Raw genomic sequence first — 17,569 nt, forward strand, 5'->3', positions numbered from 1 at the left:
AAGTTTTGACCTGGGTTTAAATTCAGGTCATCTCTGGAAGAGAAACTTTAAAAGCAGTTGCAAAAGAACAAGGGGTCTGGGGCAGGTTGCAGAAATGGTAGGACAGCAAAGCTGCTTAGCTTACCCAGATGCTAGTGCTTCCCTACCTAAGGGGCATTTTTTCAGTATTGTTTTTTTATTTTAGTTTAAATTGACACTTAATGGGATCCACGAAGATTCTCCTCTTTTAAGAGACTTAGTATCTTTCTCTTTTTCTATCTATGAATAATTGTTAGCTCTTGGTTACGGTATCCTGTAACTTTTTGCAACACCTGCAGCACTTAAGTGACCTGTTACCTCATATCATTTTATTATCATTTTACTGTGCTGGTCTCTTTCATTTCCTAGTATTAGCTTAGTTCCTCTTTGAACTGAAGTCTACTCTTTTGTTCAATTTTCTCACTCATAGGTAAATACCTGGATTGCAATTTATTAAAACTTGTGTTATCGTGTCAGTGTGCAGGTACTGCATGTGCAATATATTGATTGCAATGTGTTTTTCAAAGTTGTAGTCTCTGCTAAAGCTTTACATGAATCTGTGTGGTTATCCTTGTTGCTCTTGCATGGAGGTACCGTATTCCATAAGCTTCTATGCTTCTGGCTTTTTGCTTATCAGATCCAGCTAGCTTATAGCCTTCCCATTTCACAGATGTAATGACTTGATAGATGATAAAGGATACTCTTAGGTCAATTCACAACTGAATCAAATATTAAAAGAATGAAAGGCAAGCTTGTCTCTTCCTCCTCAAGTTCTATAAAGTACAGAATCAATAGCAGTGTTTTGATGAGAAGCCACTATTGCAGGAGAACGGAAGGTTATTTTAATGGCTGTGTAGCCTAACAGCTCTGCTAGTGTAGCACTTGGCTGATCCTCCTCTGTTGGTGTAGGTACTGCTAGGAATGGGGGCCCTATTTGCTCACCCTATCTGCTCACCCTGCTTCCTGCTCTGTGTTCTGCTCTTTCCCCTTGAGACCTGCCAGTGTGTTCTGGGTGCACAGCTGGACTGGAGATGTCATTGGGTTAACACTGATCTTAAATGAAGGCTGTCGACACTGCAAATCAATCAGCTCCTTGGCCTGATTTGCATTGTGACTCAGGAACACTTGTGATGGGAATTTTTTTTGTAGGCTGTCTTTTATTATGGGAGTAGGAGGGAGATGGGGAAGAGTGAGCGAGTGGGGAGGAGACTGCTGTTGCTCCTGGCTGGGATGGCCTGAGATGGCCACACTGCAAGTTGGGAACAAGGCTTTCCAGGAGCAGAGTGACTCTTGATTACTCAGGAGTACCTGATGCAGAAAATGTGTAGTACCAATAATGCCGTGTAAGAAACAGCTGAAGGAAACTGGTTCTGGGATAAATTTTAAACCAAGTTTATGTATTCTTAGTAGTAGTATTTGATCTCCTGTTGCAGTCAGTGACTGTGTTTAAAACACATAGAATGGAAGGTTGGATGTTGCTGTGGACATGCAGTCAGTTAATTGGTTTGTGATTGTCAGATTGTCACTAAAAAAAAAAAGGCATGTATTTGTATTTATGCATTTGTGTATATGACCTTATGTTGGTATTTTGTATATATGTGTATGTTTATATTACTTGAGTAGCTACCATCATATCCATAACTCGATATTTTGTATGTTATGGATTTTTTTTTTCCTAGATAAAATTTATTTTCTTCCTTGGTTTGTTTTTACTTTTAGACCTGAGCTTTTCAGCTGGGACAAAGTTTTAAAGATGGCCCCTGTTGAGCGAATGGAAAATGCTTTCAACATAGCCAAGAACCACTTAGGAATTGAGAAACTGTTAGATCCTGAAGGTAGGATATAGTTACTTTACTTGACAAGAGGTTTTTCTGAGCTCTCTTCAAAGAAATTTCTTCTATTGACATTAACTATGAATAAAAATTCCGTCATTTTTGTTTTGAGCCTTTAATTTTGGGTTTAAAATAATGTAATTTGTAGGGTAAGGGTATGTCTGTGCATGCTTCTGCTTTGGCATTTTGAATATTAAGATTGAGGTTGATTTACTATTCAGAGAGTGGGTAAGGAAGCTGAACTTGGTACTCTGACTTTCTTTCATTTTAGATAGGAACTGTACTGCAAGGGTGTCGGCTTTTCAGATACAGTAGAGAATTATGTAGAATGGGACATTTTAAGGGCCTTGATGTGTTATTCTTTATATATACGCTGAGAAGCAGTAGCTGCCAGTGCTATGAGTACATACTGTGTAGGAGTGCTTACCAGGAAACTTTTACGACTCTTTTTTTTAAATACTGAGCTGTTGCTCTGCTTTGAAGTGAGCATCCAAAGACTTATTCTGTAAGAGAAGCTCTGAAACTTTGTAGATTCGAGCACCACCTTTCTACTAAAAAAAAAAAGTATTAACTGAAGAGGTACTGCTCATAACCCAAGAGATAAGTGAACCGGAGTCAGTGAAACTCTATCAGTATGAAAAATAAGAAAATTAACTGACTAATAATGGGAGTGGGAGTAGGGCCCAAGTGGAAATACTTTTTTTTATGGGTACTGTCCCTGAACTGCGTTTCTGCTTAGGAGATGCTTAGAATAATTTCCCCTGAATAGTTTTTATTCCTTAGCAACTTTATGCCTGGGCTGTTACTTCAAAAACATCAAGCCTTTTAATGTGAATTCACTTCCAAATGTAGATTTTTTTTTTTTAATTTTTTTTTTCTCCTTCATAGTACTTTGAATATATGTCAAACCTGGTCTTTAAGGTAAAAGCTTACTAAAGACTACTCAACAGGAGAACCTGTGATGTGCACAATATGTAAAGTCTTACCTGTGTTTTAAGTAATAATTTAGAAAATCAGCTTCTTCATTTATTTTTCCCCATATCTTCTTTTTGATGCAGATGTTGCTGTACAGCTTCCAGACAAAAAGTCTATTATTATGTATTTAACCTCTTTGTTTGAGGTCCTTCCTAAGCAAGTCACAATGGAAGACATTCGGGAGGTGGAAACTCTTCCAAGGAGATATAAGCAGGAATGTGAGGATGGAGAGTTCAACGTGCAGCAGGTGTGTTTATCATCAAAGTTAGCCTGTGATTTCTTAAGTTGTAATTTTAGCTAACCTTCATCTTTGTCAGTTATCTCTGAAGCATGCCTTCTGTCTTGGACAACACAACTGGGAAAATATGAAAAATCTTATCTTCTTTGTCATTAACTTCAGTCTTTCTGTCTTCCTTTTTCTTTTATGATTCATGTACAAAATCCTGTGTGTTGAGGTATAAAGTTCCGTTTGTGTTATGCTTCTTGTTTTACTTCTCTTTCTCATATGTCTTGACCAGCTGAAGAGGGTGGTCTGAAATCTTTAACTGAATTTGCCATGGAACTTTTGATGGGTAGTGATAGTGATGAGGTTTTGTTTGGTTGTGAGATTCACTGTTAAAAGAGCAAGATTGAATTCTATCCAGATTTTTTTATTTTAAAATGAAAGTTCATTAGTAGTGACTCTGACCTTTCCTATTAAAATGTATCCAATGTTTACCTTTAACATTTTGTGATGGACTAAAAATTGTTCTGTTTTCAATATCTTTTGGGAAGGCATCTTCTGTGCACTTCTAAGACAACCCTTTTCTCTTGGCTGCCTAGACTGTAGTACTTGAAGAGGACCAGGACAGTTCTAGAGCAGAGACTCCCAGCACAGTGACAGAGGTGGATATGGACTTGGATAGCTACCAAGCTGCTCTGGAAGAAGTTCTTACATGGTTGCTGTCAGCTGAGGACACATTTCGGGAACAGGAGGAAATATCTGGTGATGTTGAGGAAATCAAAGAACAATTTTCCACTCATGAAGTAAGCTTCTCTTGAAAATTCCTTTGTTGTGGTTTGATTTCTTTGTATGTGTGTGTAAGCTGCAGAACTTCCATTTCCTAGTCCTTATTCAAGACCTTCCATTCTGTTTCTTTTGTCTGTCTTTTTCTAAATGAAAGGCACCTCTAACTGAATGTAGTCTACGTGTGGTTGGGTTTTTTGTTTGTTTGTTTGTTTTTAACAAATAATGGCTGCTTGAAGGTGAAAATGGATCTTTTTAGAAGAACTTAGAGTGGAACATGCTTTGAAGCTTTAACGTATTTTTTAAAATCAGCTTTTGCTGGGCAGTTTACTGGTGTGCTTAATACAAAGGCAGTCTGATCCAGACTGAGTCGTGCTTACCTGCTGCCAACTACTAAAAAGCCTGGTCAGCCTTATGTCACTTGCTGTTGAAAGAGGGCAATGCTGAAATTGATAATCACGTCAATTTAATTCAGTGGTCTCCTTGTGATGATTAGGGTAGTTTGTTTCAGAAACTTGTGTTGATTCTTCCAAATTATTCTTGTTTCCAAATTATTTTGTTTTGACTCTGTTCTAAATCTGGACAGGTGTGCTAATGTTGATAGAAGTTTAAAGTGTCATGTTAGATGTTTTAGTTTTCTCCAGTGTCAGCTTACTGTATACAATAACATATAAAATCTGAATGCTGATCAATATGAGGAATTTCTTCCTTGTGCTACAGTTTTAAAGCCATGAACCAAAGGAAGAGGTGTTCTAGCTTTATAGTAAATATATGAATTTTTGAGTGTTAGTAACTCATAGGGTTCTAATTGCTTTCCTACAATACATTTCAGATTTTATGATCTGTTGTCCATAAGTAAGTTTGTTTCATATTCTTGGTGAGTTTGTTCAAAGGCTATCTTCTACCAAACAGATATTTCATTGAGGTGGTCAACTTTTTTTTTTCTCAATTAATTCTGTTTTACTGTCTCCAGACTTTTTGTAGCTCATGGAAAATCTTTTGTCAAAGAGAGGAACGGGTCTATGTTGTTTGTGTGTTTGATAGTACCAGCTCATTCTGCAGCAATGTTTCAAGCATGACAGTTTTTTAGGATATTTACGAATTCATAAACTCCTGTAGGACCCCATGCTGATATCTCTGCTTGTACTATTTTCAGGGGTTTATGATGGAACTGACTGCGCACCAGAGCAGTGTTGGCAGTGTTCTGCAGGCTGGAAACCAACTGGTGGCCCAGGGAAATCTGTCACCTGAAGAGGAGTTTGAGATTCAGGAACAAATGCTGCTGCTGAACTCCCGCTGGGAGGAACTCAGGGTGGAGAGCATGGACAGGCAGTCCCGGTGAGTCGTGGCACATAACCTCTTTCTAGAGGCACACACCGACTTCTGGTGCTTGCTGTGCCTTGGAGAAGTCGGTTTGCATCTGTTTGTAAGAATGTTTTTTAGAATTAACACTTCAGTTTGTGACATGAAATCCACCTTCATACTTTCCAAGGTGAAACAAAAGGAATGACTTTAACTGGTTGGGGTGGTTTTTTTTTTATAATGTAAACACTTTGAGACTGTTATGCTATGTAGATGTGCCAGACTAAATATGTGGTATCTAAATGCAGTAGTTACATAAACTACTGAAAGAGTATTAAAAACACATGTAAGTTTCTCTATAAAGTGGATGTGGATAGCTATGGGTATTTACACAGCTAAAAACCATTCAGAAGAGTTTTTTTCTGCATATGGGTTACCAAGGTAAGAGCTGCATTTTGTTGTGACTCTCAGCAGAGGCTTTATTAGCAGCAAATCCCTGATGGAAGAAACAATCACTGATATAAATTGCATAGTTCATGAACTTTTTTGTTGAGAAAAAGAGAAGGAAACAAGAATACTGAAATGTGTTCCTTAGCTTAATGCTGAACAGTTTATTTGGCGCTAGGTAACTGTTTTATGAATGGCCTTGCTGCTTTCCTATATGAACTACAATTTAGTTTCTTTCCTGGGAAAGCTGTTTCTGAAATAACTCAGTCTGTGCTTCCCCCTGCAGCCTGCATGACATGCTGATGGAGCTCCAGAAGCAGCAGTTGCAGCAGCTATCTGACTGGCTGACAGTCACAGAAGAACGCATTCAGAAGCTGGAATCTCAGCTCTTAGCAGAGGATTTGGCGTCCCTTCAAAAACAGCTGGAAGAACATAAGGTAAACCTTCTTGTCTGCTATGTAATATGTATGGGAGAAGTATCTGAAAGATGTGTACACTGGTGGGTTCCTTAGCTGAGAAACTTGATTGTGTCAGAAGTCATACATGGCTGCATTTGGTGTTTGGAAAAGGAGGATGATGGGGTAGAAAGGAATTGGAAGTCTTAACTGAAGGCTTGGGCACTGCTGACTATTATATTTGCTTCATGAAGGAAGTGAAACCTATAGGGAAAACTGTTACCCTTACTTTGTGCAGAGGCAAAGACCTCTCCTGGTAAATTGTTGGTGTGAGGAACAGTATGCACTATGTATATACTGTGGACAAACTTGCCCTTAGTGACTGGCAGGCATGCTTGAGACTTGCAGATTAAAGTAATGTGGTATCAGGAAGGGCTTTCCAAGTCAGTGATTCCAGTCCCTGCTTTTACAGGAATTGCATCCTAAAGGGGTGCATAGACACTGCTCTCCGATGTGCATAATATTTTGGAAGTAGTTTGTCTCTCAATTGAGTTTTTGGATGCAAGTCCAGCCTTTTTATCCTGCAATAATAAGGAAAAGATGTGAAGGAGAAAGATGTCCTTTTTGATATTTGTCGTGGTTGCAGCTTTAGTTTTTGTGCTTAGTGCTGAGGTTTGACCTTCTTCCCAGCATGGGACATACCTCGCAGAACAAGAACAGTGGACTATTTTTGGTCTGTGTAGTTTTCTGTCCCACATTTTCATTCTTTTGTCTTCAAAGTCTGGGAAGTTTGAGGCGTGTTGTTCATGGAGTAGCTTAGGATATGCGGGGATGAAAAGTGACATTTATAGTACTGTAAAGGCTTATTGATCTTGCAGGAATATTTTGGAGGTAGGCTTTAACCATGGAATCTGTTATTCTATAATTTTATTGTATGAATATTTAAATCTTCATATTGATTTAAACTAATCAGAACTGCACGTTTTCTGCAGTTCTTAACTATTGGCTTTGAACATCATGATCACTTATTACACTGTTGGTATTTATGGGAATTATATTGTCAGCTCTTAACAGATGATTTTTCCCTGATTTTTAGTGATTTTTCCCTGTTTGGCATGCCCTATGGTACTTGCTTATTAACAATAAGAGCTTTGTATAGAAACACTTAAGCTCTCCAACCTATAACATTAGATATATAGAAAGTCAGTGCAGTTGTCATGACTCTCCTAGTCAAGTATGGTGCATACAGCTTAAAGCACTCCCATGTTTACCAGTATTTCAACAGAATGGTTTTGGGTTCATTTCTAGCAGCCTTTTGCTTACATTTACTTAAACTGTGCAGTGATTTTTTGCTTTACTGTTGAATCTGAAGTACTTCCTTTGCCACAGCAGTTGTGATAGTCCGTGTGCCAAAAGAGCAGATTAGCAAATGTATTCAAAGTTGGTAACCTCTGTTTTGTTCTTATAGAGCCTGCAGAGTGATCTAGAGGCAGAACAGGTGAAGGTAAACTCCCTAACGCACATGGTTGTCATTGTCGATGAAAACAGTGGGGAAAGTGCAACAGCTATTCTGGAGGAACAATTGCAGGTAAAATGGTAGAGCCTTCTTTTTTTAACTGTAGTAACAGTTACTTAAAATCTCTCTGTATAATTGTTAATTAGTGTTTTTGTGTTTAAAGACAATTTATTATAGAAAGTAATTTAAATTATGTTTTTTATGAAGTAATACTAATTAAAAAAATAATAAATTAGCTCAAGCTAAAACCTGCAAAAGTGCTTTGATGACTTTCAAGCTCAATTCCTATTTGCATTCCCAATGACTTAGATACTTTTGTAGCATATCCTTACAGCAGTTTCATACAATGGGAAGATGCATAGTGCAACTCTTATTTCATATAAGTAATTTTTATTAGGAAGTTAAAATCTGATAGGAAAAATATTTAAAGATATGAACATGATTTATCTAGGGAGTATCATGTGAAGTATTTTCCTGTTTTTATCAGAGGTTAGGACTGTAACCTGAGGTACAGTGAGTATGGGACAGAATTTATTCGAACAGAATTCGCGCTACTTTGTTTGCTCCCTTTGAAGTCAATCGAATAGCTCACTGACTTCAGCAAGAGCAGAGGTAAGGCCATAAGTGAATGTTTTTGAAAGTGTTAATCTCCAGTTCTGTGCAATACGGTGATAGCAGTAACTGACAAGGAGGTAGATATAATGAAGGAAGAGGTTAATGTGAAGTAGAAATTTTTTTTGAGTATCTGGTTTTAGAGTTTCTTTTTGAGGTTTGTGATCATTCACGAGCATTTCTTGCTTTTGTAGAAGCTTGGTGAGCGGTGGACAGCAGTTTGTCGTTGGACTGAGGATCGACGGGTCAAGCTGCAAGAAATTCAGCTTTTGTGGCAAGAGTTGCTGGAAGAACAGGTTGGTAGCTGTTCAGTTACTCAGGGTTGACCAGTTGATTTGTGGAAGGGAAAAAACAACCATCCAAAGAAACCCAAACAAATAATCAAGCCCCTGACTAGGGTGGGGAAAAAAAGCCTTGAAAAGCTAGGCTTTGTTATTGTTTGGGTTCCCACTGTTTTTTGAGGATTAGAATAGCTCTGAAGTGCAAGAGAAGTATTTCCCAAAGTTTTAAGAAAGAAAGTTTATAACACCTTGGAAATTATTTTATAAGGAATCTTGCAAAATGGCCAAGAAGTGTGAATATCCATAATAGCAAAATTACAATGAGTTCTCTAAGTATCTGGTGGTTTTGTAATTACAGAAATTTTCCTGATTAAGGTATATGTGCTTCCAACATGGATACACATACACGACTGTGCAATCAGCTAATCAATAGATAACTATTTTCAAAATCATTAGCATCAAGCATTTGGTCAATATAATGAAGCATGCAGCTTGTTTCATTTTGTTGAGTTCAGCTGAACAGTTGAATTGTCAAGAATTGTGAGTGTTCTCTTGCTTTGATATCATGTATTTTACATATATAATAAATACTGCTCAAACACAAAGTAACTGATGGCATAAAAGTGTGTTAACACAGCTATGTGTGCTAGGTTTGCATGCCTGATGCTACAGTTTAAAAGAGTTGATGGGTTTTTTTGTTTGAAGGGTTTACTGAAATTGTTTTTTTCCCCTTAAATGATGATATTTATTACTATAAGCTATTGTTTAAACAGCAGTACACTCAGATTGTGTAGACACTTAAAAGAAGTTGAACAGTGCTGATAAGCTGTTGGTATCAGTTGCCGCCTGGTTTCTTTGACAAGGATGTTTTTGTCTGCGGGTTTTGGGGTTGCTTATGTGTTTCTCCGTGACCCCTCCCGTATCTGTTTGTAGTATATTGATAAACTGAATTTCTAGCTCATGTGACCTTGTTGATATGGACCCAAGGTTAAAATTTTGGTTTATCCCATGCCAAGTATCTGTTTATATATATTTCTTTGAAATACTGCTTTGTCATCTGTGCATGTATGTCCAGAAAATTGTGTGCTAACATTTTTTTGCACCTCTTGGTCATGGTAACTCTGAGTTGAGAAATAACAATTACCCCAAAATCCTTGCTGTGTATGTCAAAGTATGAACTTCCAAGTGCTCTTAGTTTTGGTGACTCTATGTGAACATATTTCTGTCCTCTTCCACCCTTATATTTTCATGGGGAAAATTGGCCACTCATTGGCTCTTACAGTACTGTTAAAAATGTCATCTTCTGTTGGAGTTGCTTTTGCATTCAGCTTTTTTTAATTTGTATATAATTATGTTACTGTGCAAAAGTGAAACAATGGATGTGTTTAATGTAGAATGTCAGTGAATAATGAGGAAATACAAGTTTGTTTTAGTTGGTTTAGATTTAGCCTATGTTTGCACTCATTGTTCAACTGAACAAGGCATTTGTTACTAAGAGGTTTGAATTACAGTTCTCTGTCCTTAAGAATGATCAAGTGACTTACAAAAATTATAGTTTGAAACTACTTGAAAACTGAATACAAACACTTTAACAGAAAAGTAGCTAAAACATTTAGGTACTAGCATTTTCCATTTTGGCCAAACATATAGAGAGATGAGCAACAGTGATGCATCGGCCTTTATGTGGCTGCCTAGAAAGCTTTTGGAAACCACAATTCTTACCACTCAGGAAACAAATTCCTCAATTGGTACCAGATGTCAGATACTTCTTAGCACTGCGATAATTATGTTTCAGTTTTCTAGGGAGAGTTATCTTTGACTGCTGACTTAGCAGAAATTAACTGAATACACTGAAGGGTTTTTAAGCTCCTCTTATGCATAAAATATGTTGGCTGGGATGCCAGCATGATTTTTCCATGGAGTATGTGATGTTATAATTTTGTTTCTCACAGCCTTATGGCATTTCCACCACCATTGTATTTTCTGTCTGTACGTTTTGCATATTGGTTTACATTGGAAATATAAATTGCCTTAACCCTTTGGCCCACAGGTTGCTGTAGTAAGTTCTGGGACAGTGACAAAAGTATACAGCTAGACTGAGGAGCCTAGTGGCTTTTGTAAACTGTGTTGTTCAAAGAACAGAAAGGTCTGCCTTGCTGTATGATTTATTTTTAAACACAGAGGAACAGCAGTGCACCAGTGGCTATGCAACTGAGAACTGGGCATTCTAGTCCATGGAAACTGCTGTGCAGCAGCAGCAGTAATATGTTGCAACATAATATGTTCTGTATAAAATCTTTCCTGATACTTGATGCCAGTTATTGCTGGTGTTACCATAGGAGTGCTATATGACTGAAGCAAAGTGAGACCCAGGACAGATTTCCTAGGAAAAAAACGGAAGAAGTTCAAGATCCCCGAGTTAGAACTATTCAGAGCAGACCACTCTAGCTTTCAGTAGTTAATGAAATAGTATTTGCTGAAGTTATTTTGCAATTGAAAGTAGGTACCATAGACAGGGAGGTGACTTATTAGTATCTTTGATCAACTGCCTGGACTAAAAGAATTTTGAATTACCAGCAGTGTAGCTTCTGTGAGAAAATACTTGTAACAACTGAGTTTGAGTCATGGAGGAAGAAGGGTGGAAAACAAAAAGTGTACATGCCATTTTGATGAAATCCTATGTCAGCTTTAGGATGGATGTCTGTTTGCTAGAAATATCTTTGGGGGAAATGTGCTCTGATAAATTGAGAAATGATTTTGTTGAAATTGTTTTGCTGGAAAGTATTACTTCATTCCCTAATCTGATATTTTTGTCCCATTTTATCTATTATTGAAGTCAACTGAAATTCCTGCGTTTAAAGACTGTAGAATTGCCTTGAATGCAAAGATCTTAAAGAAGTTGTCAATAGCTGTTTGACAAACTTGATATTTTCTTGTGCTATTTTTCTTACAATTTGCAGTGCTTATTGAAAGCTTGGTTAATTGAGAAAGAAGAGGCTTTGAGTAAGGTCCAGACAAGCAACTTTAAAGATCAAACAGACCTGAGTGTGAATGTTCGAAAACTAGCAGTGAGTATCACTACCCTGCACTGTCCCATCAAACCTCATAAACTAAATGAATGGCAGATTACCAGTTTGACCCTAGTAGGAGCTGTGAATGCATGACACTTTGGAAGCCAGGCAACATTTTCTCCTGCCGGATTCTTTCACATGAATTAAAAAAAATTGGTACAACCTATTCTATGGCTGTTCCAGGTTGGTGTGCCAAACTTTGGAACAGCTATCCTAGATGATTGACGGAGTTTGTATTTTTTTGCGGGCCACCAGTCAGCTGTGTTTTCCAAAGTGTAGGTTTGCAGTGTGGTTTGTTTTTTATTTCATTGAACTAATAATTTGTTACTCAAGATACTGCTGGTTGCTCTAGAAGCTGTTTCAAGGATGTGCTCTTTAAAAAGAGTGTCTGTTAGGGCTGTATTTACACGAGAGAACTGTTCATTTGACTCAGGTAGTACATTTTTCACCTCCGTCACCACCCCCACAACACCCTTCACCTCCCAGACAGGGAATTAAAAGCTAAGGGGTAGCAGAATACTTGATGTCATCTTTTAATGTTTGCTTTTAATTTCAGATTTTGAAAGAGGACATGGGTATGAAACGTCAAACACTAGACCAGCTGAATGAGCTAGGTCAGGAGGTGGCCCAAATCCTTGGGAATGACAGAGCATCCAGCAAAATTGATCAGGATCAAGAAGAACTAACTCAGAGGTGGGACAGTTTGGTTCAGAAGCTAGAGGATTACTCTAACCAGGTACTTAACAGGGCTTTATTACTTGTTAGCTTTTTAGATTACTGTGTGTGTGCAAACTTCGCTGATACTGTGTCGGTGAAATTGCCCAGGAGAGTTCTTGGCGTTAGGCTAGAGAGGTAGGTGAGTGTTTTTTCACATGAGGCTGACTTTATCTGCTGTCAGATCTGTCTACATTTTTTGGTCTTCGAAAGCCCAAGTTGTTAACCTGACTAGTACTATTACTCCTTTCTCACACAGATTAAGCTTCATTTTTCTGATGAGTAAAGCAGGCTTGCCATGTATTATCAATCAATGCAAATGCCTTTAAACATTATAAGAGTGCTGGGAATGGATTAAATCTGATACTAAAAGAAAACAAAGGCAAAACCCAGAATAGATAAATAAATGGGAGTCATACAAGCATTTATGCTCTGTGAGTATGATTTCTCATCTGTTGAAAATAGAGTAGTTGTTTGTTTGATGTGTAACCATGATAGCCAAGCTGGATTATTAAATGTTTATTTTAGTGTTTTGAGTGCTTGGTAATGTTTTTATTTAGACCGAACTCCATTGGTTTCTGTGAGAATTTTATTTGACAGTTTTATAACTCGTGCCTTTTTATGTGATATTAATATGTCGTTATGATGAAAGCCATGGCACTGATTCACGATCCATTTAGTGTATAGTGAATGAGTTGTGCAGTCTGAGAAGGGGTTTATTTCAGCCATGTGGCTATAGTTTGTTCTTGTGTTTGAGTCAAAGTGCTAGGAAATACCAAATCCTGTCTTCATCCTTTCACTCCCCTTAAATATCAAGCACATACTTGGAACTTACAGGTTGATTCCCTTGGGTCTTACTTTATAACCCCTTAAGGAACATGGAAGGTTTCTATTGACATGAGTGAGTTTTTAGGTCAAATTCACCTAGATCCTTATGAGATCTAGGCTTGGTTTTATGAGATATGAATACAAAATATGGAATTGTGTGTTAATAGACCTCAGGTACCTTGGTTCCTTTTGTGAACAAATTTTGAAGAAAAATAGATATAATCCTTTTTTTGTTGATTATAGTTCGTTTCGTCTGGCATGAAATTCTAGTTGAACTGAGAGTATTGATGCTTGGTTTCCATCTGTAAAATGAGAATAATGAAATTTTTCTGTGGAGTGCATCTATGATAAAGGTGTGCTTCATGACAGCAGGTCATTTGGAGGAGTGAATGAATGGGCTTTTATAACTGATGAATAAAAGAAACTAAGAAAAAGCAATTCAGCTTGTGTTACAAATGTTATGTGATCCTTTTCCTAAATTATTTTGTGTAGGTAACTCAAGCTGTAGGAAGTGTAGGAATGTCACAGGTTTCACAGAAGACTGCTGCAGAAGCAACACCATTGAAGGAACAGTCCAGACAGGAGTTGCCCCCACCACCACTCCCAAGGAAAAGGCAAATTCCAGGGGAGAGTGAAGCAAAGAAAAAGTAAGTGTATGTCACTACCATTTTTGCTCACTCATTAGATACTACGTAGACTCTCTGTCTTGGCTTTTGATTCTTCTTTTATGCAAGTGAACAATACTTAAATTGCACTTGTGAGGTTGGATTTGGGGGTTGGACTAGATGATCTCCAGAGGTCCTTCCAACCCGAACAATTCTGTGAACGTGAAGGAAGTGTTGTGTACAGCCTTGTTTTCAGAGCAACAGAAAACCTGTACCTTCCATTAACTTCCAAGGGACATGGGTGTGTTTTGTTTCTCATAGAAGCAGGTCTTCAGCCCTTTATACCTCAGCTCCTTTACTGGGAAGATAGAATTAATTATATTTACTTCTTTTTGTAAAAATATCTTCTCATCTTTGGTTAGAAAGTGTTGTGAAAATGCTAAGTGTTTTGATTTACTATTTGTTTATAATCACCATAAATATACGAGAGAAGTGGGAGAAACTGCACAAAAAAAAGGCTCAGAAATCTATGTCCCCGGTATGTAGTAATAATAATAATATTACAATGATGTCTTCTTTGACAAGTATTTCTGGGGTGGCTGGCTGATTTGCATATGTAGATTCATAGAACGGTTTGGGCTGGAAGGGACCTTAAAGATCATCTCATTCCAACTCCCCTGCTATGGGCAGAGGCACCTTCCACCAGACCAGGTTGTTTGGAGCCCCATGCAATCTGGCGTGGAACACTTCCAGGGATGTGGCATCTACAGCTTCTCTGGGCAGTTTGTTCCAGTGTCTCATCACTGAAGACAATCGCCAGTGTGTCTCATACTGAAGAATTTCTTCCTTATATGTAATCGAAATATACTCTTTCAGTTGAAAACATTTAGTCCTTGTGCTATCAATACAATTCCTGATAGTCCCTCCCCAATTTTCTTTCAGTATTGGAGAGCTGCTGTAAGGTTTCCCTGGAGCCTATTCTCCTCTAGGCTAACCAATATTTAATAACTTGTGTTGAATTCATAAATAGCGCACCTAAAACTAAAGCAATTGTTTCAAGATAAATTAAGGAAGTAAATGCCGTATACTCAGCGTTTTGCTTTTTGTGCTTGGCTGAGAAAATGAGCACTTCTTTGAGGTGTCACTAGTTTAAATCTTTGGCAGGCTGTTTAGGGCAAGGATAGAGGGCTGCGTCAAGAGTGGGGGGTCGCTATGCTAGGTGATGTGTGTTTGCACAGTGAAAAAGAGTTATCTTCGTTTTTTTTCTGGAGGAGGAATAGAGGTTTGGAGAGGTGAGCAACCTTCCCAAACCCTCTTGAGGGCACTGGTCAGATCCTGTGAGCCCTGGTGGGGATGCTGTGTGCATCTGAGTGTCCCAGGGCAGTAAAGCAGTCAGCAACCCATCAATCTTCTTCTCTGTATCATGAGCTGTGAAAACTATATTAGATTTTAAAAGCAAAGGTGATTTATCTGTCATCTATTTTCTTTGAGTTCAAACTGCATTAAAGAAAGGGTCAGTAAAAATAGTTTAAACTTTCTGATGCTTTTACATTATTCCATTTACTTATGTTGAAACCAAGAAATGACCAGTAAGTAGAATTTTGCTGGTTTTTCCAGGAAAATTTTGAGTGAAGGATAGTGACTTTGCGTTTATTGGGATGCTGTTATTCCATGTTAGGATTTACACTGTTTAGTATAACAGTAATATGGCCTGGCTTGTGGTCTGTACAGTATATCTGTCCTCCTCTTAAGTTCTGTACAGTATTGGTTAATTTGAGAGTTGATTTGTTTTCTTTTGGTGATGGCAGGTTGAAATTTAGAGGTTTTAGGCTTAAGAAAGTTATGTTAGTATAGACATGTCCACTGTAGCCAAAAACATTAAGCTATAAGCTAATCTTTAGTCAGCTAAGTGTGCAAAAGGATTTGTCCACTGTCACTGCCATGAGTGCTTAAGCTGCTAGCTTTTCCTTTAGACTAAGTAGTGTTGCAGACTTCTTTGACACTTAGAACTGTAATTATTTGTCTTGTTCCTGAGATTCAGTTTATTACTTTCAAGATACTCGGCATTGAGAGATCTGTTTTGTGACATATTAAAAGAAACAGTTATAGTTTGCATGAAGCTATGTATAAAAAATGAGAAATAAATGCATTCCTAGTTTATTCCCAAAGGCTAATACCATGGGCATAATTTTTATGATAGTAGGTTTTTGAAAGTCTGTCTCTACCCTACTTCCTGTGAGTAGTGATATAAGAAGCATGAATTTTGTGTGCAGTCTTGCTGTTTTAGGATGGAATAATGTGCTGAACTTTAAGACTTCTGATATTTAAGACAGAATGACTGAATGGGGGGGAAAAACCCCCCCAAGAAACCAAACCCTTGTCTGACCTTTTAAACCAGGTTTGATGCTGAAAGTGCGGAGCTCTTGAACTGGATTTCAAAATCAAAATCTGCCATTGAGGCAGCAGACATCAAAGAATACAAGAAGATGAGAGAGACTTCAAGCATGAAAGAAAAGTTGAAGGTAAAATGGGGAGATAGAGAGTGTTTCAGTGAATAGTATCCTCTGTATCTAAGCTGCCTGTCAGCTGGGCTGATCCACATGCTTTGAGGGGATTAAGTCCTTTAGTTAAATAGTTTTGAGAACTGGACATATATGGAAATCTCTGACCAGCTGGACACGCTTTTTTTGCTGGTGTTGGGTTGCATAATCCACAGGAAATTTTAAAAACGTATATTACTGATGTCTACTTTGGAGTTCTGAAAAGTGTCTGTCTTCAGGATTATTATCTTTTACGCTAAATAACATTTTGGTTTCATGTTTCACAGTTGGAAATGGTGTTGATTGTCACTACTTTTATAATTTTGGCAGAGATAGGCCAGTGGTGTACTCAGAGACTCAGTGAGTTATGCTGTGACACTACTCACGCACTGTACCACCCAGGGTCCAAAGTGGTGTGTTCTTATAATGTTTCGACATGTTTCCTCTATTTATTTTGGAGGAAACACGATAGTTACAACTTGTGTACAGTATTGCTGACCTACCAGACCGAATACATAATTTTACAGAATCCTGTGGGAGCCATGAAATAGCCATTTTATCTTACATTCCTGAAACAGAAGGAATATATTCTTGCCTTTTTTTGGTCCTTGAGCATGCTTTGTTAATGAAGGCTTACTGGAGCTTTAGCAGGACCTGAAGCTGCTTTTGAATTCAAAAACAATACTTAAAAATATCTATAAGGAATCTCCTCCTTAGTGCTGTAGTACAAAATGGTGCCAGTAGGAATGTTTGGAATGTGAGCACTGTTGAAAATAAAAACCAAAACAACCCTCCCAATAGTTTATTTATGGATCTTTATGAATGTTTATAAGCCATTTATTAGAAAGGCTCCAAGATGAACACCGGGTTCCCATGAACAGCTGTTTTTAAATGATTGGGCTGTAAGTGGGTAGAAAAGTGTTTGTTCTTCCCAGATGTGCAAATAAGCGCACGCTTCTGAATTTACTGTAGCAAGTCTAAACCAGAGTAATGACCTTTGACAAGAGTTCCAAAAAGATTTTTGTTTGGAAATTCTTTGTAATCACAGAGGATATTGAAGTTGTGGCTTGGTGGCGAAGGAACTTATCTTTCCTCTGTGGATGTATTCTACCTATTGACTCACACAGCAATATACACCAATATGTATGACTTGAGTGAAGAACTTATTCCTTTAAAAATCTTGGTAGTCATATAGAATTTCCTTCACCATATCTTTGTGAAGGAGAGTGAAGCACTAGAGCTTCTGAGAGTCTAGGGAACAGGTTGTTCCCTTCTACTGGAAATCTCAGAGACTGTGGAGGTGAAGGGACTACTAAAAAAAAAGGTCTTTTCTCCACTATTTTGCATTAAAGAATTACAATTTTTGATCACAAGTGATTTGTTTCAGCTCTTGTCCCAATATCTTATTTCACATTGCAGGACCATGA

General features: G+C 37.8%; 1 protein-coding gene across 1 annotated transcript in view; it reads left to right on the plus strand.

Moving 5' to 3' along the window:
• UTRN (utrophin) overlaps positions 1 to 17,569 on the plus strand; it is a 365,977-nt gene that overhangs the window by 80,327 nt on the left and 268,081 nt on the right. Inside the window, exons 8-18 of the mRNA XM_039382610.1 lie at positions 1,738 to 1,853; positions 2,909 to 3,072; positions 3,648 to 3,851; positions 4,988 to 5,169; positions 5,867 to 6,017; positions 7,444 to 7,563; positions 8,298 to 8,399; positions 11,345 to 11,452; positions 12,012 to 12,191; positions 13,490 to 13,644; positions 16,001 to 16,124. Of these exons, the coding sequence (XP_039238544.1) occupies positions 1,738 to 1,853; positions 2,909 to 3,072; positions 3,648 to 3,851; positions 4,988 to 5,169; positions 5,867 to 6,017; positions 7,444 to 7,563; positions 8,298 to 8,399; positions 11,345 to 11,452; positions 12,012 to 12,191; positions 13,490 to 13,644; positions 16,001 to 16,124 (1,606 nt within the window). The remainder of the gene's footprint in view (positions 1 to 1,737; positions 1,854 to 2,908; positions 3,073 to 3,647; positions 3,852 to 4,987; positions 5,170 to 5,866; positions 6,018 to 7,443; positions 7,564 to 8,297; positions 8,400 to 11,344; positions 11,453 to 12,011; positions 12,192 to 13,489; positions 13,645 to 16,000; positions 16,125 to 17,569) is intronic.

The sequence above is a fragment of the Pipra filicauda genome, unplaced genomic scaffold (genome assembly GCF_003945595.2).
Source record: "Pipra filicauda isolate LSUMZ 115617 unplaced genomic scaffold, ASM394559v2 scaffold277_size1012519_pilon, whole genome shotgun sequence".
Classification (NCBI taxonomy): domain Eukaryota; kingdom Metazoa; phylum Chordata; class Aves; order Passeriformes; family Pipridae; genus Pipra; species Pipra filicauda.